We start from the raw sequence: 26,540 nt of genomic DNA, 5'->3' as shown, positions 1-26,540 counted from the left end.
TCAGTATTCCATGGTAGCTTTCTGCAAGCAAATTTATTACAAAAAGGTTACAGTAATCCTTTCCACTCCAGCAAAATGAACCATACACTGACATGATGATGCACTAAAGAATGTCTACTCAGGGCCCCGGGAGGCCCCTCTTCAAGGTAAAATGGCACACATCACTGTAAGTTGACCAAACAAAACAGTATTACCTGCAGGTACTAAGGAAAGTTGAAGTATTTTAAAGCCTGGATATTGAGGGGTTTCTGCGTGAACTTGCCTTCAACGGTCTTCTCTGTCAGAACATCATTATTTGCAGTGTTTACTATGTGGTAGGCTACATGTATATTGTATTGCCCTTTAAATGCATATTTTGGCAGTACATCATTGCACTTTAAATAGATAATAGATCATTGGTGTCCCACAGAGTAGCGTGATGCACCGTCTGTCACACGCATGTCAGCATACAGAAATTACAGTACATTCAGTAACTCTCTCAGAGCACAATGCTGTGCGTTACCATTCATTAGTGTGTAAAAGTGTTAGAACGACCATACAATGTAGTCTTTTCCATGTTTTTTTTCCTTTCAGCTTTTTGTACCTCTTCAGGTTTAGCGTCAATAAAATAAAATGATCATATTAATTTGACATTATTCACAGAAAATAAAATACATTAAGACAAATACACAAGGCCATTGACATTCCATTCTCACTTAATATTAAACCATTTTCTCTCTCAACAGAATATTTAACATCTTCGCAACACTTTAAATAATTAACACATACACCAGTCTCTAGTGTCAGTTCATGTGTCTCCAGTCTCCATACGTCTTGTGGAACCAGGAGGCCACTTTGGGCCAACGGGGCTACCGTAGTTGTCTCAAGGAAAATGACTATCTCTTGGAGGTCTTGGCCAGTTTGCTGGGGGTCGACCTCCTTTGCGGAGTGGGGATTTTGGAAGGCTTGCCTCCGTGTTGACGTGACGATGAGCGGGGTGTGGCCCGACTGGTGTCACCCACCATCTCCGACGTGTCGGAGCACACCGATGCGATATCGGAGATGTCGAAGTCTGAAGCATCGCTTCCCCTCCGGCTGCTGCCTCGGCTACCTGCTTTACTTCCAGGTCGGCTGCCGGGTCTTCTCGATTCTGGGGAACAAAAGATTCCGGTACGCTTATTGTCTGGTTACAGCAACTGGCAACTTTAATAGCAGAGCCAAAAAGCAAAGACGTTTAGCAGCTAGAAAGCAGTCACTGCTTTTTCAAAATAATTCTCTACTCACCAAAGCCTATTGCCTGCCCCCGTGCTTTCATCACAGCAGCATTGATCAGGGTTCCCTGCTCTTCTCCCGACTGGAACCCTTTTCCTGACAAGTATCCAGGGAGCCGCAGTTTGCTTCCCTGTATCGGGATGCTCTGGAAAAGACAGAGCATTTGTTGGCATTTAGAAACTAATAGCTACACAATGGGAAATCATAGAACAAGACAATAGTGTATGCTGTAGTTAAATTGATGATCTACTATAGTACATTGACTCTTATTAACATTGGCAATTATTCTCTAACTAGCATGTTATGCAATGTGGTATTCTGATGAAATCGGATGAAATCCCAGGAACTTCCAATGTAAGGAGTTATTTTGTTGAATGAAAAGTTACATGTAATGTTTGATGTTTCAGTAACAACCTAAACCTTTACAGCGGATTAACAGATAAACAGTTGAACATGCAACACAGAACAGCAGTTCAGATCTTAGTTTGAGTTAGTTAGAGAAGGAAATAGACTGTTTTTTCCAGTCAACAGAGAGAATGACTCATGTTCCATCACAATCACCAGCCAGTACTTAAAGCATCCTAACTAAAAACCCAACTGAAATTGGAATCTAATAGAATCTAATAGAAAAACAAATAAACAGCTTATGTGCTCTCTCCAATCACAATTTGCTCCCTACACCTTCCCTTGGCTCTAACACTTCAATGCTAGTATATCTGTAAGGTATAAGCAAATATGGTGGAAGCTCCACCATTTATACCTATGCAGAGATCCTTTAGATCTTCAAATATTGTGCCGTTAGGGCCAAGGGGAAAGGGTAGGGCTATTTAAGTAGTTATTATTGGGGCCTTTCTCTTTTACTCAGACACTATAGATTTCAGTTGGATGGTACACTATGTTTTTTAAAGGTCCGCTCTAGAACCTAAAAGGGTTATTTGGCTGTCTCCATAGGAGAACCCTTTGAAGAACCCTTTTTGGTTCCAGGTAGAAATGTTTTGGGTTCCATGTAGAACCCTTTCCACAGAGGATTCTACACGGAACCTAAAAGGGTTCTACCTGGAACCAAAAAGGGTTCTACCTGGAACCAAAAAGGACTCTTCTATGGGTACAGCCGAAGAACCCTTTTGGAACGCTTTTTTCTAAGAGTGTATAGTAAAAGGTAGTAGTTGTTAGGTTCAGAGCTCTGGAGCGTTTCAGGTCCTGTTGATTCACTATACCTCGGAGGATGAACCTTGGCTCTCAAAGGAGTCTGATGATTTTAGAGGACTGGAGGGTTTGCTGTTTGTCAGCCAGGGTTTATCATAATTGCGGGTTATGTGTTGGGGAGTCTGAGGGAATAATGGCAAATCAAACACACAAACACAGGGATTCAGATGGAGAAATCAACTAAAAAGAGCAGAGGTAGACTAAAATAATAGTTATGATATGACAAAACAAACGAATTATCAAACTACAAAAAAAAACATATGAAACAACGAAAAGGATTTATTTTAAACATACTGTAGATATGGTTGGAAGCATGTGGGGAATGGCAGACAAACCGACACACACTGTTTCTCTAGAAATGTTTCAAATACAACTAGCTTCCTAAGGTCATCAACCACAAGTCATTATGCAATTTTTCTCTGTTGTCAGTCAAGTTATTAAATGTATTTGCTGTGGAAGAAGAAGTATGTAGTCAAAAGATGAGGCATCCAGATCGTGGACGTCTCTTACCTTGGGTGTGCTGGTCAAGGCTGGGTTATTATGCTGGGCCGGACAGCTATGGTTAGAGTTTGACCGGTTGGGAGAGGCAGCCCGTGACGACGGCCGCGACCTACGACCTCTATACCGGAAGCTGGCCATCACCTGAGTGGTGCCTTCTGGGAGAATGAACTTTTCTCGCAGCTCCATGTTTGTCCTTCCTTTGGCTGGGGGGTAAAATATGACAGCACACAGTAAGACATGAGGCATACGCATGTTTGTTGGTGTATGACTGATTGACTAGGTGAACCTAATTCATTTCAGTGGAGTGAGTCAATGGATGATGAGTACCTGCTTTTGGAAAAAGCAGACCAATTGAAATGAATACAGGTTGTTCTCTAAAGTATTTGTGTTTGGACTATTGTGCAAATAACAGAGTGTAAATGAAGGACATGCAGTTTCACATCACTTAGCCACACCGGCGAACTCACTGAAAGCATACGGCCGTTTATAGTAAATTTAGTGATTCCTTTAACCAATAGAGAATCATATGAACTTAATCTACAACGGATTGACTCATACAAATCTATAAAGACAGCCCACGTCACCCCAACCTCCTGAAACAAAACCAAAGAAAGGTGTAATAGCTGACTTTCTTTTTCAACTCAAGAAGAAGAATCTCTGGTCACAAAAAAACGTATGATGGATTCCAGTGGCTTAGAACATCAGCCATAAATAAATGAGTCCCCCCCCCCATAGTCCTTAGGTGGAAACAGTCAATTACAGTGATTGTCAACACAAACTTGAAAACGGAATTGCAAAAGAAAAGGTGCACAGAGCCACTGGGTGCTACATGCTGAGAGAGACAAAGAGAGAGAGAGAGAGAGAACCAAAGATAACCAGAGAGAAAGAGAGAGAACCAGCGATAAAGAGAGAGAGAACTAGAGAGAGAGAGAAACAGAGAGAGAAAGAGGGAGAGGGAGAGAGAACCAAAGAGAGAGAAAGAGAGAGAGGGAGAAAGAGAGAACCAGAGAAAGACAGAGAGAACCAGAGAGCGAAAGTTTGAGAGAGAACCAGAGAAAAGAGAGAGAGAGAGAGAGAGAGAACCAGAGAGTGAGAGAAAGAGAGAGAGAGAACCAGAGAGAGAGAACCAGAGAGAAAGAGAGAGAATCAGAGAGAGAGAACCGGAGAGAAAGAGAGAGAATCAGAGAGAGAAAGAGAGAGAACCAGAGAGAGAAAGAGAGAGAAAGAAAGAGAGAACCAGAGTGCGAAAGAGAGAGAGAGAGAGAGAGTCGCTGTTGGCCTGGAGGTCAGTAAGTAAGAAGCACTTCAGAAGCAGATGATGTGAATCAGCGATAACGACAGCATGCATGAAGACCCACAGACTGCTGGATGACAGGCGAGTGGAGCCACTTTATGGGAACGCCATTCACGAGGAGCACTACAACACAACCATAATGTACACACACCCACACTAACACCCGAACACACAGTGATGCAGAAACATACCACTGGGGGGTTCATGGAGCAAGGTGAGAAAGTGTGAGATTTGTTGCCAACCTATAGGAGACTGAGTAATTGAAGAGTTTGATTCCGAGCGCAACATTTTACTCCCGTGGTGATGAACTGGAAAGGAAGGAGTAGGAGCAGTAGGAAGGAATTTTTTAGCAGAAACATAGAAATACATAGAAATAGAAAAACCTGACAGGCAGAGGACAACATAGAACTAGAGAAACCTGACAGGCAGGGGACAACATAGAACTAGAGAAACCTGACAGGCAGAGGACAACAAGCATTCATAACATCACATCAAATCCCATGGAAATAAATACTAAATCACCAGTAGCACCGTTATCTAAAAGTAGACGATTAAAACAGAAGTGACACACAAGAGATACCGAATCCAGTAATCTGCCTTCATTACAATGAATTACATTTTATAAAATGTTCCCCTCCAGTGTTCTGCCGGGTATCTTACCTCGACACGGATCGTTCTTTACCAGGAACTCATCCAGAGCCATCCAGCCTCCACCCACGCGCACCATCACAGTACTCCGTAGGATCCGTACCAGACGCAGCTGCTGAGAGTCTCCGAACTGCAGAGGGAGGAGGGAGGACAGAGAGGAAGGTGAGGAGTCACTGAGCACTACTCTGCATCAACAACACTGGACAAGACTTGAAGCTGTGCAACACCAGAAACCAGCAGATGCTATAATGTGTTAGGAAGAAGATTCTCCTTCTTAGGAGTTTGTGCCTGATTACATTGCATGTTCTAACTGTAGAGTACAACGACCAGTTATAAATATGAAATATGATTTCACTAAAATGGATTTCACTTCATCACTAGATGAGAGGTGACATCATCTGTCTTATGTTCTCTGTCTGGTTTCTATTTATTGTTGTTCAGCTGAGCCCATTGATTAAGACACAAAGCAATAACATCAAGGTTTCATTCTCAAAGACACAAATGAAAGGGTCAATCCAACTGGTTTTACCTTCTCGGATTGTATTAGTGCATTCATCATTGTCAACAAGGTAGGATTGGTTTGTGACTTGTGAAATTGTGATACATTGATTTGTAATTGAGGTGAAATGGGTATCACTTTACTTCATACCCCCTGTCAACAGGCTTATCGTAGCCTACATACATCTGTCATAATCATGATATAACAACTGGCATCTTGACATGACTGGTAAGGGCATATGTTGTTAATATCAATGTTATGACAATGTTATGTATCCCTTATGATTAAGTGTTAAGTAAATGTAATAATTAGTAAGTGAATAATTTGTTACAAAGGGTTGCAATATTTGTATTCATCTCTAATATTGGAATGTTTTCTAATTATTTTGTCTCATTTTCACCTGGGAATTCCTGTGACAGGTTTTATCATATAAAGACCATTAGGCAGAAGAGAGGACCTTCCACCACTAGGGTGCACTATAGAGTTGTGGTTCATCCTTACCTTTTTTTGGGCCACATTGTTTTTCCTGAATACTATGGGATATTTGCATGAATCTTGCAAAGCTTTCAAACAAGCCTGACATGGAGGGTGAACAAACAGCCAAGCGTCATGAGGTGAGGTCACCCAGTTGGATATGGCCATGGTGTTAGCAGATTTGACAACACAACAATCACGGCCTCATGCTTTCCATCGAACATTATCACGTCATAGCAAATAAAAGAAACGGACAAAACAGACAAAATCTCCTGCAAAACCAACAACGTGACACCTGCACTTTCTATCAGTACAGTACAAACCACCATAGTCATAGAGGATGCATTGACATTGATGCAGGAACCAATGCAGCTCAGCTTCAATGAGACACTGAGGGACAACATGGGGGATGGCATTGAATAGTCTCTCTCTAGTCAACCACGGTGTAAGAATCACACATGACCACACACTGATGAGCCTGCAGTTAGGTGCCTATTGTAACACTCTCACTTGAATTCATCAAACTGTGATTCCCAGGAATGATTGAATGCCACTGGTGAATTGTGTGATCGAGTACAGTAAAGGTGATGATTTGAATGATCTGAAGAATAGTCACGAGAAGAATGGCCATTTACCAGAATACAGCTTTCCAATACCGCAACGTGTAGGTGGGGGGTTAGATTTTGACTGTCCCTGCTTGTTATAATCTCATCGTCATGTAAGCAGTGAACCAGACCAAACTGTCAAAAGAATTGTTTCAGTTGATTTTGAGTAATAAATTAATACAAACTGGTGCAGAAGACACACAAAATATATATGTACAGTGTATATATGTTTCCCCCTATAAAGTAATTCTCCCCAGCAACACCCCCATCATCGTTTTACATCCATCTTCAGAAAGCATATGGCCCATGAATATTATATGAGTTATGTAGTATTGCAACATGCATTTCTTTGCACATTAGAACGGAATAAATAAAAACAAGCCGGGTAATACCCTAACAATGGAAAGGCGTTTGGCCAGCTTTGAATGCTGTCACACAAAGACATGTCAGCCATTATTTAGACAATTCATTTCCAGGAAATAAAAGAGAAGCAACAGACAAGCACACATTAAAAGCATTATAAATCCCAAACTGGCAAAGGGTTCAATTAATGCACATAGAGAGATAAGAAGATTTGTGTGGAATAGTGTTGGGCAAGAAAACCTATTCTTTCTTATTTGAAATGCAAAAGCATTAAGGAATAAGAGGGAATAATTGAATCAGCATTTTACTTCAAAGCATTATAACACTTGACTGCTTTAAATGCGTTTTTTTTGCTTTAGTAATGATCATAAGGTCGATCTTATTTCCTACCTATCTAAATAAGAACGTTACTGCCACTAGGTTTACCTGCACAATCAACCAGTGCAGGTTACATTTACAAAGGTGCATTTATGACACTGCGACCATTTAATTCTTGGCATGACCCAAAGGGGGATTATGTCATTCCACAGTCCTTACTAGCAGGCTACTACTATGTCAATGGTCCTCCGCTGCACCACTCATAGGCACCAGCTGCTTTCCCACGCCAGCCAGTCAGACCCGATCCTATATCCCAACTACTTATGCCAGTGGAACTACGCACACAGTTATTGTTATTATCATAGACTAATTAACAACTAATCAAAAGTTGGCCTTTTCAGGATCGAGTGACTGCAAAGGTCTGAAAGCATTATTGCTGTCTGCTGTAGCTACTTCTGAGTTCCATTCTGATGACATTATGGAAGACTCTTGGCAAAATGTTAATGTTAATTGGAAAAGAAACATGGCCAAGAAAAAGGAGAGGAGGGGTTGATTAGGGCACAGCACCACATCACAGACAACAAAAATATGTACCTGATTTCCAAGGTAGAACTGGGCATGGGAGGAACAATGAAAAGATTCACATTAGTTTCTCAGAGAGCAAACGTTTCACTATAAACCATACAAATTGGATAGGACATTATGTAACAGTGAAGGTCATGTGTTGGTGGTAGAAAAATCCTCTTACCCTGTATTTGTTGGCACCAATTTGCTCAACTTGGAATCGTTTAGGACACTTGCATTTTGCCACTTGGCGTGTAACCTATAAAGAATGACATTATTTAGACATGTTTTACAATGAAGACAGGTAATACTGTACATATTGTCTGAGTTACAACACATGTAGTACCTCATCTTCAATTTTGTCTGCATCTGTGAGGGGTTTGTATGCCTCTTTGTTGGGGTGAAGGGCAGCCACAAACTCATAGTAGTCAATATAGCCGTCACCATCCCGGTCAAATATGTCTGCCACCGCACTCATCTCCAGCCGACTGGTGGGGAATTCTGGGACGTAAAATTAAAAACAGCCGTAAGAATTCTCTGATTTCTTGGACACGACACTCCAATGCCTTTTTACACTAGTGTACTGATCTGGGCCCAGATTCACAAAACACTTCTTACGCAAAAACGTAAGAAGATTCATAAGTGCAATTCCTCAACAATATCTTAAGATTTAATGATTTTCTTATGAACTTCTCAAATATCTTCTTACAAATCTTCTTAAGATGTTTGTTGCTAGGCAACTGTTTAGCTAGCTATCTAGCTAGCAATGACAATCATTTTAGCATATTTCATACTGAGATTACTGTTCTAAAACATGTTCTTGGGTTTAAAATCAATACATAAAATCAATACATGTTCAATTGCTTTCATTTGCTTTTTCTCTCACTGCCCTGAGTTTAAGACAAGGGTCTATCTTGGAATGACAACATTTCCAAGAATTGAATTTCTTCTTAACTTTTTGCTTACGGAGAAACATAAGAAATAGCGCAAGAACATTTCCAAGAACCTTTGTGAGGAATGGTAACTTTGCTTAACTTTATATATAGTTAAGGAAAAAATGGCAGTTAAGAAGACATTTCTTCTTAAGAAGGTTTTGTGAATCTAGGCCATAAACAGTACTGTGCTGGCTCTGATATTTCTTTTCACATTGTTCTTTCTAGCATACAGTACCTTCAGAACGTATTCATACCCTTTGACTTATTCCACAGCCTGAATATAGAAACCGGAATAAATTGCTATTTTCTCTTACCCATCTACACACAATACAAGTTTATGCAAGGGCGCAATGCATTATGGTCATTGTAGTTAATTATCACATGTTCTGCACTAAACTACAATATGTAGAATATTGGCCATTGGAAACTGCAACACACTACTACACAGCACAGTTCAGGCTTGATCTGATTTATCACTACAGAAACTGCAAATTGAGCGCACCGAAAAAAACGGAACTAAATGGAATTCAAATAATTAACTGACGTCAGTCAATTAGTTGTTTTAAAACGGGAACAATTATAGAAATTTCCGGTTAAACGCTCAGCTCTAGTTAGTATTGTGGAGTATCTACAATATTGTTCATCCATCCACAGTTTTCTCCTATCACAGCCATTCTGTAACTGTGTAACTATTTTAAATTCATCATTGGCCTCATGGTGAAATCCCTGAGCGGTTTCCTTCCTCTCCGGCAACTGAGATAGGAAGGACGTGTCACGTCCTGGCCAGTATAAGGGTTAATTGTTATTGTAGTTTGGTCAGGACGTGGCAGAGGGTATTTGTTTTATGTGGTTCGGGGTGGTGTTTTGGTAAAAGGGCGTTTGATTTAGTATTTCCGGGTTTTTGGTTTATGATCTATGTTTATGTAATTCTATGTTTAGTCTAGGTAGTCTGTTTCTATGTAGAGTTAATTGGGGTGGACTTCCAATTGAAGGCAGCTGTGTGGTGTTGCCTTTGATTGGAAGTCCTATATTAGTTGGGTGTGTTTGTCTGTGTGTTTGTGGGAGATTGTTTCTTGTTTTGCTGAGTGTGCCGGTCAAGACTGTTTCGGTGTTTGTAAGTTTGTTTTCATTTTGATGTTCACTTAGTTGGTAAATAAATACACAAGATGAGCGTCAACATTCCTGCTGCGTTTTGGTCCTCCTTAACCGACGACAACCGTGACAGGACGCCTGTATCTTTGTAATGCCTGGGTGTATTGATACACCATCCAAAGTGCAATTAATACATTCTCCATGCTCAAAGAGATATATATTTTTATTTTTTTATTTCAGCTTTAAAAAATGTATTTATTTGTAAAAATGTCTAAAAAACATAATTCCGCTGTGACATTATGGGGTATTGTGTGTAGGCCTGCAACACAAAATCTAAATTGTATAACTGTTTAATTCAGACTGTAACTGAAACTAGAAAAAGTTAAAGGGTGTAACTACTTTCTGACAGCATTGTAGTTACAACATCTATGGTTAATGTGTAACCAGGCCAGCCCACTACGGCTCAGCTTGGCATGGCTCTGTAATGTGAAGCGTATATAGATATAGGATCTTATTTTAACCACCCTGTTGTTGCAGGAAACCTCCTGCACCGAGGGAAATGCAAACACAGTGTAATCAAGGTTTAAAAAGGCTTTTAGGTAATGACATCATAATGTGTCTATCTTTATTTGATTTTCATGTTTCCCCAACAGCTCCCTCTGCTGGGATCTCTTGATTGGGCCAATACTGACTGGGAATTTAGAATTATGCCCACCTGTGAGGTCTTTATGTTGTGACATTGATTGCCATTGCCTTGCTTGCTGAAGAAGGGCTCATACCCCAAACGTTCGTGCGGCAAAAAGAATATGTCAATTTAAGTTTATTTACCGGAGTGCTGTCCTATTTCTGTTCTTTGCATTAATTATAATCAACACAATAATTCAAATTTCCTGTTGCTGCAGGATTATTTTCCTGCTGTGAGAAACTGGTCAAATTAAGATCCTACACCTGTAAGTCAATAGATCTGAGACTTTATACACTCCTGATCCTACTATCCTGGTAATGTGAAGAGGTTATAGGTCTTAACAGAACTATGACTTACTGGAGGAGAGAATGCCCTCTATGAATTCCTGTCTGGTGACCTTTCCATCCTGGTCCTTGTCAATGCGTCTGAAGAAGTCCATGACACGCGACTTCTTATGGTTCATCCATCGCATGTAGCGCTTCCGCCACACATCAAAGTCAAAGTTGGCAAATTCCTTCAGCTGAAAGAAAATCAAGCATTATACATTATACACCATGATATACATTGTATTGAGCATAGTGATGGTACGGACATTAACAAGCTAGCTTGCTTATTGGCGTAATACACATTATTTTCAACATCTCTAAAATGTAATTCCTGAATGTCTCCATGAAGCAAATAAAGTAATTAACATTCATGTTTTTGAGTTTGAGTTTATTTATTATTATTTAAAACTGAAGAAATGCAGAATTTACAATACTAATAATTGCAAAACACTTTTAAATACATAACACTTTATACCTGACACGAATAGAACATTGAAACATTACAGGACATTTTTCATAAGCTAACAGAGGTTTAAATGATCTACCTCCTCAAGTCTGTCCATGGCATCATTGAGTTTCCTCCTCCTGTCCAGGGCCAGTAGCCACACCTGCTGCCACTTGCTTACCAATAGGTTGACCCTGGGGTTCTTGGTCTCTATGGGAGGCTGTGAAGATGGGTACATGGCTTGTGTGGGAGAACGCTTTCCTGTAGGTGAAAAACAACCTGTTTAGTGATACCGCTATTCCATTGTATAACTTTGGTTCCATACCAAAAATAACATAGGAATGATATCATTTTGGGGACATAACACACAGAGAGCATAGGAGGTAATGTATGAGGATGATGTGTCATGGTGAAGGCAGTGCCTCAGAGCTGGGCCAGATGGCTGAGTTCAGGGCCTTTAAGGGGGTCCTGGGAGGGGTACATACTTCCACCTCTTCCTTTCTCCAGGACAGGGATATGGGACTGGCTGGCAGGCTCGCTCCCGACCACAGCCTTTCTCTTGTGTGTCTTGGTGATCTTGTCAACATCTGGTTGCTTCCTGGTCATTTCCTCCATGAATGTCTGCATTGCCACCCAGAAAAAACATATTTTTTCAGTGTGTACTGTATACTGTATTCACTTCAAAGGTAATGTACTGCATGCAGAGTACACATACAGTAACTCATGTTATTAGACCTACAATAGCATCTTCTATTAACATTTCTAGTACTACTAGCCAAGTAGTGAACAGCATTGATATTGCATGCAGTGGAGAATGTTTGGTCAACCAAGCACCAAGTAATAGCCCAAACCCTTAACATTCTTTAATAAAGACACTGTCAAGCTCTTGGTCATACGCTACCTGGTGTTCAGCGATGAGGGCTTTGATCTCGTCTATCTCTTGAGGCAGGACCTCCTTGTCCTTGTCATTGAGTGTGGTCTCAGCCCACTGCAGCCAGCCCAAAAGACCCTCCAGCAGTTCCTTAGTGGCCAGCAGATCACTGAGGGCTATGGCCAGGCGCTGCTGGTGCTGCCGCGCCCACGCCTGGACCTAACATGGCGAAACATGAATAATACATTTAATAGGCCTACATCTGGTCATTTAGCAGATGCTTTTATCCAAAGCGATTCACAGTTGAAAGTGATACATGTTCAGTAATATGTGGTCCATGCTGATTCAAGACCACAACTCCGGTGTTGCCAGCACCATGCTCAAACCCACTGAGACATTGGAACAACCTAGTGCTAAGTAGAATCATGTAGGGTTCTTTGGTTTGTCCCCATAGGGGAACCCTTTTTGGTGCTAGATAGAACCCTTTGCAGAGGGTTCTACCTAGCACCCTCTATGTAGGGTTCTTAACAGAACCCCCTGTAAATGGTTCCACATAGTATGCTCTATGAAGGGTACTGCCTAGAACCCTCTATGAAGGGTTCTATCAAGAACCCTGTAATCTGCTAAAGGCTCTTCTTATAACCCTCTATGAAGGATTCTACCTGGCTTGCAAAGTGATGCAAAATTCCTATTGCCAGAGTGAGGATATCCAGAATGACTGCCAGGGTAGGGAATATTGATTAATGGGACTACCTAAATGATCTAAACTAGGACAACAATCTCAGTAATGGGTGCAATAAGTATAACTATTAACAGATTGGATTAGTTTATACAAGTGTACGTTATTTATTTTTGTGTAGCACAAGATTAATCAACCAATCAATGTATATGCAAAAACACAGACATTGAAACAAACAATTCTGAAAATAATCCTGCAATGGAGCATGCTGGGAAATATGATAATGATGGGTATAGTTTTTAGTGTTTTACTCTAAACAGAGTGAAAATGAAAAATCAACACTAGGAAATACCAGATAGGGAAGGGAAAGGGGATATCTAGTCAGTTGCGAAACTGAATGCATTCAACTGAAATGCGTCTTCTGCATTTAACCCAGCCCGATACAGTACATACATAAATATACCCATATACAGTTTAAAACATTCTCACACGTATCTTTTTACATTTATAAGATTACTCTAACTCCTGATGTTAAAGTTTAAACACTGAGGTAACCATTAATGCTCAGGCACAATTTAAAAGAAAGAGAAAAATATACAATAAAAAAGCTTATTCAGACTCAGAAGGGTACTATGTAGAACCCTTCCTACCTTCCAAAGAATCATCTGAGAACCATTTCTTTCAAAAACGGTTCTTCTGGTGAAAACGGTTCTTGGTAGAACCCTATCCCTGCGCAAAGAACCCTTTTTTTTCTAAGAGAGAATTATTATTTTGACGCCCCAACAACAAGATTTACATTCATGGCTACATTCCACTTTGTCAATGGTTAGTTGCAGCCAAGTGACAAAGTAATGTATCGGGATGATTGAGAAACGTGATGAAACTTTCTGCCAAGCATTGAGGTTATGCAAGCGATATGTAAGGAGTTGGCAGACTGCTTTGCCATGATATAGGCCTATGATCTCTCACCTTCCAGTATGACGCACAGCAGACAGGCATGTAGGTGTTCACTGACCTCCTCGAAGCGGGCTTTAATGATGGTGTTCCAGTGTTTGATGGTGGTGATAGAGTCTGGGTGGCAGATGGTCAAGATAGCCTCCCCCATACTGGTGGCTTTGTTCAGGCCCACTCTCTTCTCCTCCTGTTTCTTCATGAACTCCTGAAAGAGAACCGTTGGTTTCCATTAGCAATCGGCAATATTTGCGGGAAAACGTAGCAGCCAACAAGTAATTTCTCTGTTCCTCTGTCAATACCTGATCAAGTGGAGATGAAGAACGTCATGCAATGTGAAGTCAGGGGAGACTATTTTAGATCCAGTGAGATCATGCTTGAGAAAAACTCAATATTGTGAAGTAGTTGGCACGGAATAGCAAACCACGAACTAAAATCCATGTATGGCATTTCAACTTTTACTGGCGAGCTTGACAGACGTGTGGAGACAGTCAAAGTGAAGTGTGTTTTAAACATCAACAATACATTATGAGAAAGCCTCATCAGAAAAGAATGATGAAACATACCCACAGTCTCTGCAAATAGCAGCCTTAACTGCCATATGGTTGAGCTAGGTACTAGTTTGCTTACAATTAAAATTATTCCATGCAAACCCCACCCCTACAGTATATACAAACCTTTAAACAGCCCAAAACAACTTCACCTATGACCATTTCACATTTGGTCTGATTTCAACTATTGAACTTATTCTATGTTATGGATTTTGCTTTAGAGACCTTTGTGCCCTGCCTGGAAAATAATCTGCAGGGAAACACTGTGTTGTTCTATAGGATGACAATGTTCCAGGCTAAAGGTCACTTGCCTTGTGCTGGTCGATAAGAGCCCCGAGGGCCTCCTCGTCGTCGGGCAGGGTGCCATGGAAACGCAGGCTCTGCTCGGCCTCGGCCAGCCACTCCAGCAGCATATGGACTGTAGAGTGGAACTCCTCAGCCTGCAGCCAGGGGACAGGGGAAAGAGAGGTTCATAAACACACAAGTCCCCCAAAGCATTCCTCTAAGCACTCAGCCAGGTCCTAATGGTGGCGTCGTCTTTTTTGTAGACACACTGCACTCCTCAAACGATTGCTATGAATTGCTATGACCATATGAATGATGTTTCTGAGACGTTTTAACAGATCTTCGGCCTTTGTGAGATCTGATCATCTGTGAAACTGCATAAAAAGATGTCTTGGAACACCACCATTTTGAATGAGTGATGAAGAGAGGTTTGGCATAGTAAGAGTCCTACCTGACTCAGTGCCTGTTCCAGCCGGGTCTGTTTAGATACTGAGCGAGCGCAAACCGTCTCCCAGCGAGCGCTCAGCTCCTGCATCTGAGCTTTGACCCAGGAGGAGTCTTCATGGCTGCTCTCAATCAGGTCCTTAGCCGAACGCTTCAGGGCCGCAACGCTCCCTGTCCGCTTACCCAGCTCCTTCTGGAACACCTGGAAGACACAGCAAAGAGAACTAGTGAGACATTACACACAGACATATACAACACTACACCAAACATATACAAAACTACACTACACCAAACATTTACAAAACTACACTACACCAAACATTTACAAAACTACACTACACCAGACATATACTACACTACACCAGACTTATACTACACTACACCAGACATATACTACATTACACTACACCAGACATGTACTACATTACACTACACCAGACATATACTACACTACGCCACACATATACTACACTACACCAGCCTTATACTATACTACACCACATCAGACATATACTACACTACACCAGACATATACTACACTACACCAGACTTATACTACATTACACTACACCAGACATATACTACACTACACCAGACATATACTACATTACACTACACCAGCCATATACTACATTACACTACACCAGACATATACTACACTACACCAGATATATACTACACTATACACACACAGACATATACAAGACTACACACAGATGCAGAGACACATGTAAACAGACAAACAGACACATCAACACACCCACCCCCACACCCAATAACCTCAAACTCCATCTATCCATATACTGCTCTTTGCAGAGTCCCACATCACAAGTCATTATTGCTATGATACCCCACGTACAGAAATAAAGAAAGTCACACACTAATTATGCTCCCAAACATTTAATGGGTCTAGCAACCAATGTTTCGGCACTTGCAGATTGACCCATTAAATGTTTGGGAGCATAATTACAGTGTTTGACTTTCTTTTTATAGTTTATTCTCTGTTAGTCAGCACCTCTACAAAACATTTTTGGGTGTGCGTCAGCTTATGGCTTCTACTAGAATATACCTAGTAGCCAAGATAAATTACACCAGGTTATAAACAGTCATCTAGCCCCATGACCCTCAGAGCTAAACTGTGGTCCAAAACAAATTAGACCAAATCAACACTGATTATGAAAAATAGGGATACATTTTTTGTATTTTATTTTTTTTTTTTTTTAACTAGGCAAATCAGTTAAGAACAGTAAGAACAAATTCTTATTTACAATGATGGCCTACCCCAGCCAAACCTGGACGACGCTGGGCCAATTGTGCGCCGCCCTATGGGACTCCTAATCACGGCCGGATGTGATACAGCCTGGAATAATACAGTTCAACAAGGTTGAAACCGATCCAGCTAACACACTAACATTGTGCCAAAAACACTTCCAATTGGAGCAGTTGACTTCTGCACCCTCATGAAGTCATCTGGATGCCTTTGAAGGCCATATGGAGGGTGACTGAACTGAAGGTCTGACTGTGGATCTACCTCAGTGTAGTGACTCAGATATCCTGCCAGGCACTCTTTATTTCACTATACCTCAGCAATCTCGCTTCTCTGCTAATTCAAACAGCGTTTTGCCACATAACACAATTTCTATTTCCGCCAAACGGCTATGGTTGGGGGGGGGGGTGTATTAATTACCGGAAGGAATGAGAAAATAAAATCCGCTGAACAATGAGAACAGCAAAACCACACGCAGTACAGTATCACAGGGTACACAAATAGGACATGCTTCAGCTTTAGAATTCAGTTAGATGAATGTGCTTTGGCCCAGAGTTTGAACAGATCTATTCTGCAAGTAGGCACCTACTGCCATTGTGCCCTTGAACAAAGCACTTAACCCCCCCCCAAACTGCTCCAAGGGTACTGCTCTGCGGCTGGACAATGAAGATCTATTGTACAAATGTTTCCTTTATTTACCTTGTGACTGTCGATGAGATTGAGCACCAGGTCTATATCTCCATGTACTGGCTGGTCCTCGGCCAGCTGAGGCTCCACTCTGTACAGCCAGTCAATCAGGGCCTGCAGGGCATCAGTAAACTGACCAGAGAACAGCAACGCCTCTTCCAGTTTGTTCTGCCTGAAAGGAAATACACATCATTATTAGTGAAAATACATAATGACCACTGACAGCAGAAAATATCACTAAACTATCACTGTTTTCTATTATTTATGTAATATCATCACACTTTATCAGCAGAAACTCTACAGGTGCATTCTGCATTGAGAAGAATTATAGTTTAATCAATCAAAAGTATTCACGAAGCTGACAGTTTCAGTATCCATCATCATCATCACGATTAGATGACAGTAAAATATATAATGAATATGCATATTGTGTGTCCATTACACAGCAATGTGCCAGTCATGTCCCCTTACCTCTCGACTGACTTGCCACAGACAGTGTCCCACTTGTCCCTCAGTTCACTCAGCATGTCGTCCAGCTTCTGGTTATCGTCCTGCAGTGACGTCTTATCCTTCAGGGCACGTCCGGTACGACTGGTGGTGTCATACACTGAGTGCTTGCTCCCCAGCACCTTCTGGAACTCCTGCATGAACCCAAGTTGGAGAGACATGGTCATTATTTAAGCTAGTTCAAGCTGTCCAAGTCAGTCTGTGGATGGTTTTTAGCCTCGTCTTCAGGCCGTTCAAGGTTTATACGGTGTGTCTGGCAAAGAGAAACAAGTAGATTTTAGACTAGACAGCTGAACAGCCAACAGTGAAATGTCCATAATAGAACAATAGCCTAAGCAATCTGACCATGGTCTCACTTTCTGTCTTGTTACGTAATTGACAAATCGTCAACAGCACAACTGAGAAACTACAGCTGAGTTAATCCAGAGGCACTATGTATGATTTAACTGTAGATTCCTTCAAAAAGGTGCTATCAGGAAGCTAAAAGGGTTCTTCGACTCTCCCCATGGGAAAACCCTTTGAAGAACCCTTTTTGTTTCCAAGTGGAACCCAAAAGAGTTCTACTTGGAACCAAAAAGGGTTCTCGTATGGGGACAGCCGAAGAAACCTTTTGGAACACTTTTTTCTAAGAGTGTACCGTCTACATTCTGTCATGGATTCTAATTTGTGACCTAGTTGTTAATAAAGGACACAATGCAGTGGCTGAAAAAAAGGGGTCAAAATCCAGCATCTTTCATCCACACGGATTAAAAGTTTCTGAAATCAGGGCATCCCTAATACATTCCGTACATCCAGGGATTATTATAGGATTAGCAAACAATCCTCACACACAACAGTGCAAGACAACAACTGGATAGCTTAGTCTCTGACACTAAAGGCACTAATGTGTACTGTATACTATAATGTATAAATCCCAATCTGAAGTCTCACTAGAAAACCCCCCCCTAAAAAGCTGTGGTTTTAAAGAACAGCTTTGATAAATGACTACAGTCCTGCTGGAGATGTTTTGCTTTGCTAAACAATCTCCTTCATAAACACCTCACTATAGGAGGGGTCTCGCCAACTCTTTCATTGTCACCCTTTGTCTTGTTCTCCTCCAAGGATGAGAAAAGGATTCGACGAGGTTCAGTTAGTTCAGTCACCTTGTGCTGGGCCAGCTGCGTCTTGATCTTGTCAGGATCATTGGCGATTTCCAGCTCAGAGTCCAAAGCCTTCTCCGAATCGTCCAACCATTCTGTCAGCTTGTTCCAGGTTTCGTGGAACTAGGGGGAGAGATGTAGGAAATTAGGTTTGAGTAAACCACACACCGTGATGTATGATTTCCTTTGAATTCTTCTTCTACATTCTAAGTTCAGCGCCAAGGAAAGTGAAGGGTGCGTACTAATGAAAGGGCTCTGAGGCCTTTGGAATCAACATGTAAGACAGACCTCACTGTAATACTTAACCACAGCTTTCCAACGATAATAACAAGCATAGAGTAGTTGTAACACATTGTCCAGGCGACTTTTGTCTGCAAAGCCTTAATGTACTGTACCGTATTTGACCTCACACTTCGTTAGTGACCTCACTTCTCTGTTTTTCAATCGATGCCTTTTGCCCAATTACGTGGAAAGATGGTGACATCTACTACAGTCTACCTGTTTAACTCTCTCTTTCTCACCCTCTCTCTTTCTCTCCTTCAACAATGAATCTCTCTCTCTCCTGCTTTTTTCAACCTACATCAATTTCCTATCCCACTTCAGTGTGGATAGACTGCTGACTCCTAGCACACCAGTTTATGTGTACTACTGTGAGATCCTGTACCAAGTGTTCCCAGTGTGTAGTACCTGTTTGGCCCTCTTCCTGGTGTCGTCCAGCAGACGGCCCCTCTCCACAGACCTCTGCACCACCTTCTCCCAGCGGCCCTGTACACTTATCAGTAGGTTCTTGATCAATACCACGTCCTGCTTCTGGCTGAAGTACTTCAGGTGTGTCCCTGTCTTATCCAGCTCAATGATCTGCTGCCTGTGGGAGTTTACCTCTGTCACAAACACCTGCCAACACACACATCAGAGGATCATGACAGATATTACAATAGTGTTACACAGTGGAGTACGTATTTTTTGGGTACAGTTTTAGGCACTGGTTTAGAATGTCCAATGGCAAGTAGAATGTTCACTTGACTAATAAGCAGAGTTCTGGATGAGAGTCAAATGCATTGTTGAGCCGTGGTTGGCTTGCTTGCACTGCAAGCTGTCTCGGCTAAGGAACCTAAGCCCATCAATTGGTCGTGCTTCTATACATCATTAATACTAAGTAAGTCAGGATAGGAAGTCGTTTAGGTTAATTATTAGACAGTTGACTAATACTGAAATGACGAATCATCAGAAACCTATCAAAACGTAAATGTATGTGTCATGTTAACTGTCTTCCCACCGACACATACCTTGTGCTCATCTATCTGAAACAGGATGGTTTCCAGGATGAGGGAGGCAGGAGAGGACATAGTGAGAGTCTGTTCAGCTTGGGTCAACCAGTTGATGAAGTCCTGGAGGGAGTTATGGAACTCTGTGGCCAGAGCCAAAGCCTCCTCCAGTTTCACCTGAAGCACAGAGACAACAGAGACACTTGAGAAACATTGCACTCTTCCTACTGACACAAATATTCACACACGTGCACACCCACAAACGGATAGACCTACAAACACACGCTCACACACCCACGCACACACACACACATGCACCAAACAAACATGCAGGCTGTTTGATTGCCACAACATTAGGTAATGACTGTAATTGATCCAAACATGACCTCTGTTTAGACAGAGGAAGTCGGCATCTCTGGAATACTTCAAGGGTGAAGGGAAGAGGATGAGCAAAACGATGCATCCTCTACAGTTATAAAAATAGCATCAATTAGCCTTTTGATTGCTAGTCCAAGAGCAGGGATCCTTTTTGCTTACAGTCAGGCAAGCTAAAGTGAGTAGCCAATGCTGTATCCTCATCACAATAAACAATGGGGTAATAACATTAAAGCCATCACAAGCCTAATGGCAAGAAGTACTGTCTCTGGTATACAGTGTCGTCCCTCTCCATGTAGGCTACGTTAGCTTTAGTTGTGAATGAACTGTGCTATCTGGGCAAGCTAGCAAAATGCAGAGGAACTTGTGAGTATTCATGCAGTATTCATGACATACAGCACAGTGCACCATAGTTGATTAAGGGACTTGACTGAGTTAGGAACAAAACCACATCCAACCCCAGCATTTCCTTTACATCCATTTCAACATATCAGCTGTTGGTTAGAGTGTCTCTGAAGACAAGAGGACTCTGTTCCATGATGACTGATGGCTGATGACTCAGGCAATAACCAGTAGAGAGACCTGTGACCACATCGTATATGCTTACGTGCTTACCAACCCGCTCTGCTGTTCACCATTCATAACTCATGGATTAGAAACGTATAATGTACAGTACAGGGGGGGAGGAGATGAACCAACGCTGAGCACTAACGTCCCACTGGGGATATAATAAACCTCAACATTATGAATCATCAGACAAGTTCAGACTACTTTGTCGGGTGTGATCCATTCTAGCCAGGTTTTCTCTAGATCATTTTTCAGGCGGAGCACAATGAACCCCAAATCATCCCAAACATCCAGGTCCTTTCAAATCAACATTTCCAATGTAATCTAATTGAAGCTGAATTATTTTATGCAGTGAGTGGGGGCAGAGCTAGGAATGGGGGCCCATTCTGGAAGAGAAACACTGATTCATCCCATCGTAGCCCAACAATGCTACTTCATGTCACTTTACATTCCCTACCTTTCTCTCAGCCACCTTGGCCTGTACAGACTCCCACTTGTCCTGTAGGTTACAGAGGTCCTGCTCTGTGTTGCTGTCCTGGCCGGACGGGGTCATGGTGAGCAGCTGCTGACCTTTGTTCATCAGCTGCTGGTACAGCTCCTCCTTAGCCTCCATTGTGGAACATAACTCCTACAGAAGACAAAAAAACATGAGGGGCTTAGAAAAGATGGCTGTTGTTATAATGTTAATATCCAATTATAGCACTGAAACTACTGTTTTACATGTCATTTCAGAAATTCATGGAATTTGACAATAAGTCCAGTATATTTTTTTACTGCCTTTTTTACTACCAGTTTGTTTTGTGAGCGCATAAAATCCAAATGAAGTCCAAACATGGTGAAAGAACGAGAGCAGTGAGGGGAAACAATAGCCAAGCATTTCAACACGTAAATTAAAACCTTCAAATCTCAAGTAAGTTCTGAGTCTGATAATCTTATCATTTGGAAACAATCTCTGTATTGGCTGCCATGATGTCCTGCTAAATGGAAGCCCCATAGGGAAGCGATCACCGTGACAGTGTCTGGGTTATCCTATCAAACAATTACAAAACAGTGGAACATTCTCTGAGTACAGTCAGTGTTTAATGACTTAGTAACACTTTGGGGCTTTAATTACTCCTTTAATGATTATTTTAGTAGGACACATTATTGTTCTTTTAGCAACTTAATTTAGTTTTCACAGATCACATTTCAGAAGGAAACAGCAGAGAAGGCCTGAGTTGGGCCCTTACAAGCCTGTCATCTGTATGAGGCATTTCATATGGTTAAATACATACCAGATGGGCATTAAGCTGCTCGCGGGCCGTGTCTGGTAAGCCTCCCACAGCCTTTGATGCTAACAGCTGACGCTCTGTGTCTTTCAGCCATTGCTGCATGTCTTCGATCTCGCCATGGAAACCTTGGGCCTGCAACACAATACAGCCGGAGTCAGCACAACACACCTTATAGACGTATTGTGGAATTCAAGGGTGGGAAAGGGGAATGTTTTGAGAAGTTAGGAATTCCTCAGACACATTAATGGCCATAAATGTTTTGGTCTGAGGTTATTTGACAGAGCGAATGATGGTGTCTGTGAACAGTCTAATCAATAAACATATTTTATGTTTAATTTCCTGAAACAAGCATGGCTTTATGCTTCTAATTGTTTTGTTCAGTTTATTCCCCATATGAACCAGATAACAATGTCTACGCTCAATGTTACAATGTTGTCTACGCACATGTTTTACATATGTATTGTATTGGAAATCCACTTTTGTCCGTAAAATGCTTTTGACAGAGCTTTGTAGGTTTACTGGGTACCAAAGTAAAACATTCTTGGAAAATACACTGATTTCATTTTTGGCAACCCTTTGGCAACCCACTCAAAAAATCAAGACTGCATGCAATTTTTTCATAGGGCTTACATTTCCGAAAGTTCATTTAATATTCTTAAAACATTCCTGATTGCTTGCCATAAAACCGTTGAAATACTAGCAGTAGAAAAATACTTAATGACAACCCTTTTAAAATTCTTCAATAAAAATACATTTCCACTGGTCATTGACATTCCATCCATCACTCCTTTCACACGCTACATCAAAGCATTCCCCTAAATGTCAAAGGTATGAACAGGAACACCAACAGTTAGGAATGGGGGAAGAAAGAGGTGGGGGGGTGAAGGTTTACATTATTTCTCCGTAACTTATCCAAAATGTGATGCTGTTTTAAAATGAAACACAATACCTTGCTCTTGTTAAACTCTTCTAAAACCTTCTTTATGAATTTTGAAAAACAACATTCTTACACTCCAGGAGAGAAGAATATCAATCATAGCTTCAATTTGAGATACGAGTCATTATGGTACCAGATTCCATACGGCGGCTTGGTAGGTGAAGAGGTGAGGCAGCTGACATCAGGGTAAGGGAGGTATAGCTAGACACAAACCTGAAGCAGAGCACTGTCCAGTTGCTTCCTCCTCTGCTCTGTCTTCTCCAGGATGTTCTTCCAGCGCTGGGTGAGGTTCTCCAGTTTGTTCTGCAGGCCGGCGGCTTCCTCTCCAGAGGTGGACTCCACCAGGTCAGTACCGGCTTTGTTGACCGCCTCCACCGTGGACTTATGGGCCAACACATCATTCTGGAGGACCTGGAAACACCACAGTACAGGGATGGTTAAACACTAGGCCGATGGGATCAATTAAATTAACAAGATCAGATAGCACTAAACAGGACAAACACTTTTCCAAGAAGAGTGATAGTGTCTGTACTCCACACGAAATATCTTTGAGTGTCTATTTATTCTAATGGATAAAATATGGTATAATCTACTAAACTCTTTTGGAACATAAATTTCGAAATAGCAAGGAGAAGACTAGATTAATCTGCTGCGTGGTGGTTTAAATCCCTGCATGGTGGTCCTCGACCAGACTGGTCAGACACACATAAAATCCATGTTTCACTGTCTGTGGATGATGGCTTAAAGCAGTGTTTCCCAAACTCGGTCCTGGGCCCACCCTCCCCCCTGGGTGCATGTTTTGACGATGAGTTGATTATTTGAATCAACTGTGTAGTGCTAGGGCAAAAACCAAAATGCCATTAAGGTGTCAGATGGATTATAAATTATAGGGGCTTTTAGAGACGGGAGTGAAATAGGTCAAATGCATTTGAAAGACTGCAGATTTGTATGTGCTTATAATACATGTTGTACAATGTTGTGTATGCAGTCTGGGTAGGGTGTAACTTTGATGTTTGTTGTTGTTGTGGCTAAGCCAAACGGTTGTTGGGGTCAGAGATCATGAAAAGGTCATACCAAGCTGCTTTTCTCTGCAGATTGATGTTTGTTGCAGGAAAAAAGACGTGTCTCGGCTGAAATAACACTTTAAAAGAACAAAGAAGAAATGGGTCTTACATGGTGCTTGGCGAGCTTGATCTCAATGGCCTTGGGGTCTCCTACAGCCTTCCTCTGTTCGTTGAGCAGCTCTTCAGTGTTGCTCATCCAGGCCAGAAGCTCGTCCAGCGCATGCTGGAACTGCCCCAGAGCCAACAGCGCTCCTTCCAGTTTGTGCTACACAGAATCAGTACAAACACGTCAGAGTCAGGTCAAAGTCACTTGGTGAAAACACTCGCCATGTGAGTGTAATGAATCTATTTTTACGGGAATGAGAGGGGAAAGGCACTTTATCAATTAGAGAAAACACTATGCAGTTCACTATTCATGTAATATATACTGTATTCTTGTCATAAGGTTCTAATTATATACAGAAAGAGACAGTTCAGAGAGGCAATCTATTTTCTTCAACAACAAAAAAGAAACAGCATTGAATTAAGCTTGTATGGTTCTGTTAATTTCACCCCCCCTCCTCTGGTATACCTCCATAGCCGCATGAAGTAGGGTTGCTGAGGGTGCTTCAGCACCCCCGAAAAATCATAAAAAATATACAAGAAATACAATTAAAAAATGTTCTCACAAACGTAGTGCACTGGGTCTTGCTCCAGCCCCAGTCTGACCTACCTGTCTGTTGATGATCTTTTCATCCAGGTTGTCCCAGAGCATTTTGAGCTCGGTCATGGGCTCCTGGATGGCACAACGGTCGTACTCCTCCGTCACCTTCTTCAGCAGCAGGCCCGCCTGGTGGTTCAGTCGCTCCATCTCCATTTGCAGCTGATACGCCTCACCTTTGAACTCCTGAAACGCCACACAAGGGATTGCCAAGGCAACACGTCAATATAACTACAAGGTTATGATGGGCAGGAAAATTCTCAGCAAAAGTGATCAAATTAAGATCCTACATCTGTACAGCTCAAAAGCTTTATTAAAATATCACTTAGCACGGTGATAGCAAACAGTGGGTAGACATGACTTTGTTCTATGGTGACACTTATTTTTGTTCAGCTCCTGTGCAAAGGTGGATGTGTCTAAAACCATCTTCATTAACTAATCCATTGGAGAGTCACAATAGCTTTTTCTTGTTGTAGATGAAAGGAGAGAAACAGATGCTCTATGTACTAAGACACTGTTTCTACACCATGCTTCAATAAGAGCAGGGCACGAACTGAACATCCGTAAACACAGCTGCTGCTTGCTCTGTAATGTTGGTGGACATTAAATAAATCAACACATTCACTTGAGTGAGATCAACTGAAAGTTATTTATGGTGTTTCAATCAGATGTTATTTAACCTTTATTTAACTTAATAAATGTGGGAATCAATCAATAGTTTGGTCTAAAATTCCTCATAGCTAACGCATTCTATATAATATGTATTATTAATGATTATTATAATAAAAGGTGTAGAAACACAATACCTTGAGTTCTTCTATCTGTTGCTTGACAGTGTCCAGGTCTGTGCCCACAGGTGACATAGAACCCAGTTTGTGCTCCACAATGTCCACCCAGTCAAACATTCCCTGTAGACAGAGGGAGTGGGTACCATTGTCAGTGGGAGAACACAATGCTAGCTTTACAACAGCTCAGATTTCACATTAATATCACTCAATCCATCAACTCTTCTTAAGTAAAAGCAACACTGTCAACAGAAAATAGATATTAGCACATGGTGAAATATGATGGACCTCAACTTATTCACTCAAGTCTAGGAGGGGTTTGTTAATGTATAACCCAACAGTGTAAATCTAAGCCTTTTAAAACGACTGCATTACAATAGCCTCGTACACCATTATAAACAATCCCAACCAATATAAACAAAACAACAACTTACAACCAATACAAACAAACACATAAATTAATGTGATCCACATATAGCAACATGATGTCATTGCAGTTTACACTCCTAACATTCAAAACAATGCCTGTTACATGACATTTTTCTTTGATCTATTAGTGCCTGGTAAACTACTCAAAGTCATTGTGTAAACTCTGTCCCTTGATTAAATCTGAGAACTACAATGCTACGTGGCAAACCCTGATTAGCATTAACTCATTAACATTGCTTGATTAATGGGGTCATTGATAGGGCCATTGATCACAGGAATAACACAAAACCACAGACACTTCAATCAACAGGAATGAAGTTGTGAACATGTCCTGAGTAATGTGGGTGACTTTCTCTTATGAAAAAAAAACAGGGGAGGCAGAGTGAAACATATTAACGAACACTAACGAAACCACAGAAGTTCTGCATTACATGCAAACCACAAGTTGCTCAGTGTTAGCCTGTGTGTTCAGTGACAGCAGGGCCATGTTCAGTCGGTAAGGAATGGGAGATAACATTTTATCTGATCTTGACCAATATGAACAAAGATTGTATGCCCTA

General features: G+C 41.4%; 1 protein-coding gene across 37 annotated transcripts in view; it reads right to left on the bottom strand.

Moving 5' to 3' along the window:
• dst (dystonin) overlaps positions 1-26,540 on the bottom strand; it is a 187,008-nt gene continuing 160,468 nt past the window's right edge. For 20 of the 37 annotated variants that reach the window (XM_045710343.1, XM_045710342.1, XM_045710362.1 and 17 more), the window contains 28 exons: positions 25,573-25,674; positions 24,779-24,952; positions 24,176-24,331; positions 23,216-23,413; positions 22,069-22,197; positions 21,252-21,422; positions 19,874-20,029; positions 19,275-19,481; positions 18,591-18,710; positions 17,413-17,582; positions 16,954-17,113; positions 14,995-15,189; positions 14,570-14,698; positions 13,772-13,915; positions 12,108-12,296; positions 11,692-11,827; positions 11,307-11,467; positions 10,793-10,955; positions 8,070-8,224; positions 7,908-7,982; positions 7,754-7,771; positions 6,509-6,613; positions 4,913-5,030; positions 4,444-4,560; positions 2,968-3,161; positions 2,469-2,579; positions 1,264-1,396; positions 1-1,129 (listed from right to left, as the gene is read on the bottom strand). In XM_045710343.1, the coding sequence (XP_045566299.1) occupies positions 876-1,129; positions 1,264-1,396; positions 2,469-2,579; positions 2,968-3,161; positions 4,444-4,560; positions 4,913-5,030; positions 6,509-6,613; positions 7,754-7,771; positions 7,908-7,982; positions 8,070-8,224; positions 10,793-10,955; positions 11,307-11,467; positions 11,692-11,827; positions 12,108-12,296; positions 13,772-13,915; positions 14,570-14,698; positions 14,995-15,189; positions 16,954-17,113; positions 17,413-17,582; positions 18,591-18,710; positions 19,275-19,481; positions 19,874-20,029; positions 21,252-21,422; positions 22,069-22,197; positions 23,216-23,413; positions 24,176-24,331; positions 24,779-24,952; positions 25,573-25,674 (4,140 nt within the window). In that variant the 3' untranslated portion in view covers positions 1-875. The remainder of the gene's footprint in view (positions 1,130-1,263; positions 1,397-2,468; positions 2,580-2,967; positions 3,162-4,443; positions 4,561-4,912; positions 5,031-6,508; positions 6,614-7,753; positions 7,772-7,907; positions 7,983-8,069; positions 8,225-10,792; positions 10,956-11,306; positions 11,468-11,691; positions 11,828-12,107; positions 12,297-13,771; positions 13,916-14,569; positions 14,699-14,994; positions 15,190-16,953; positions 17,114-17,412; positions 17,583-18,590; positions 18,711-19,274; positions 19,482-19,873; positions 20,030-21,251; positions 21,423-22,068; positions 22,198-23,215; positions 23,414-24,175; positions 24,332-24,778; positions 24,953-25,572; positions 25,675-26,540) is intronic. The other 17 variants (XM_045710360.1, XM_045710367.1, XM_045710378.1 and 14 more) reach the window with 10 other exon arrangements.

Source organism: Salmo salar, chromosome ssa28, assembly GCF_905237065.1.
Source record: "Salmo salar chromosome ssa28, Ssal_v3.1, whole genome shotgun sequence".
NCBI classification, from domain to species: domain Eukaryota; kingdom Metazoa; phylum Chordata; class Actinopteri; order Salmoniformes; family Salmonidae; genus Salmo; species Salmo salar.
This window is presented reverse-complemented; position numbering and strand designations above follow the sequence as displayed.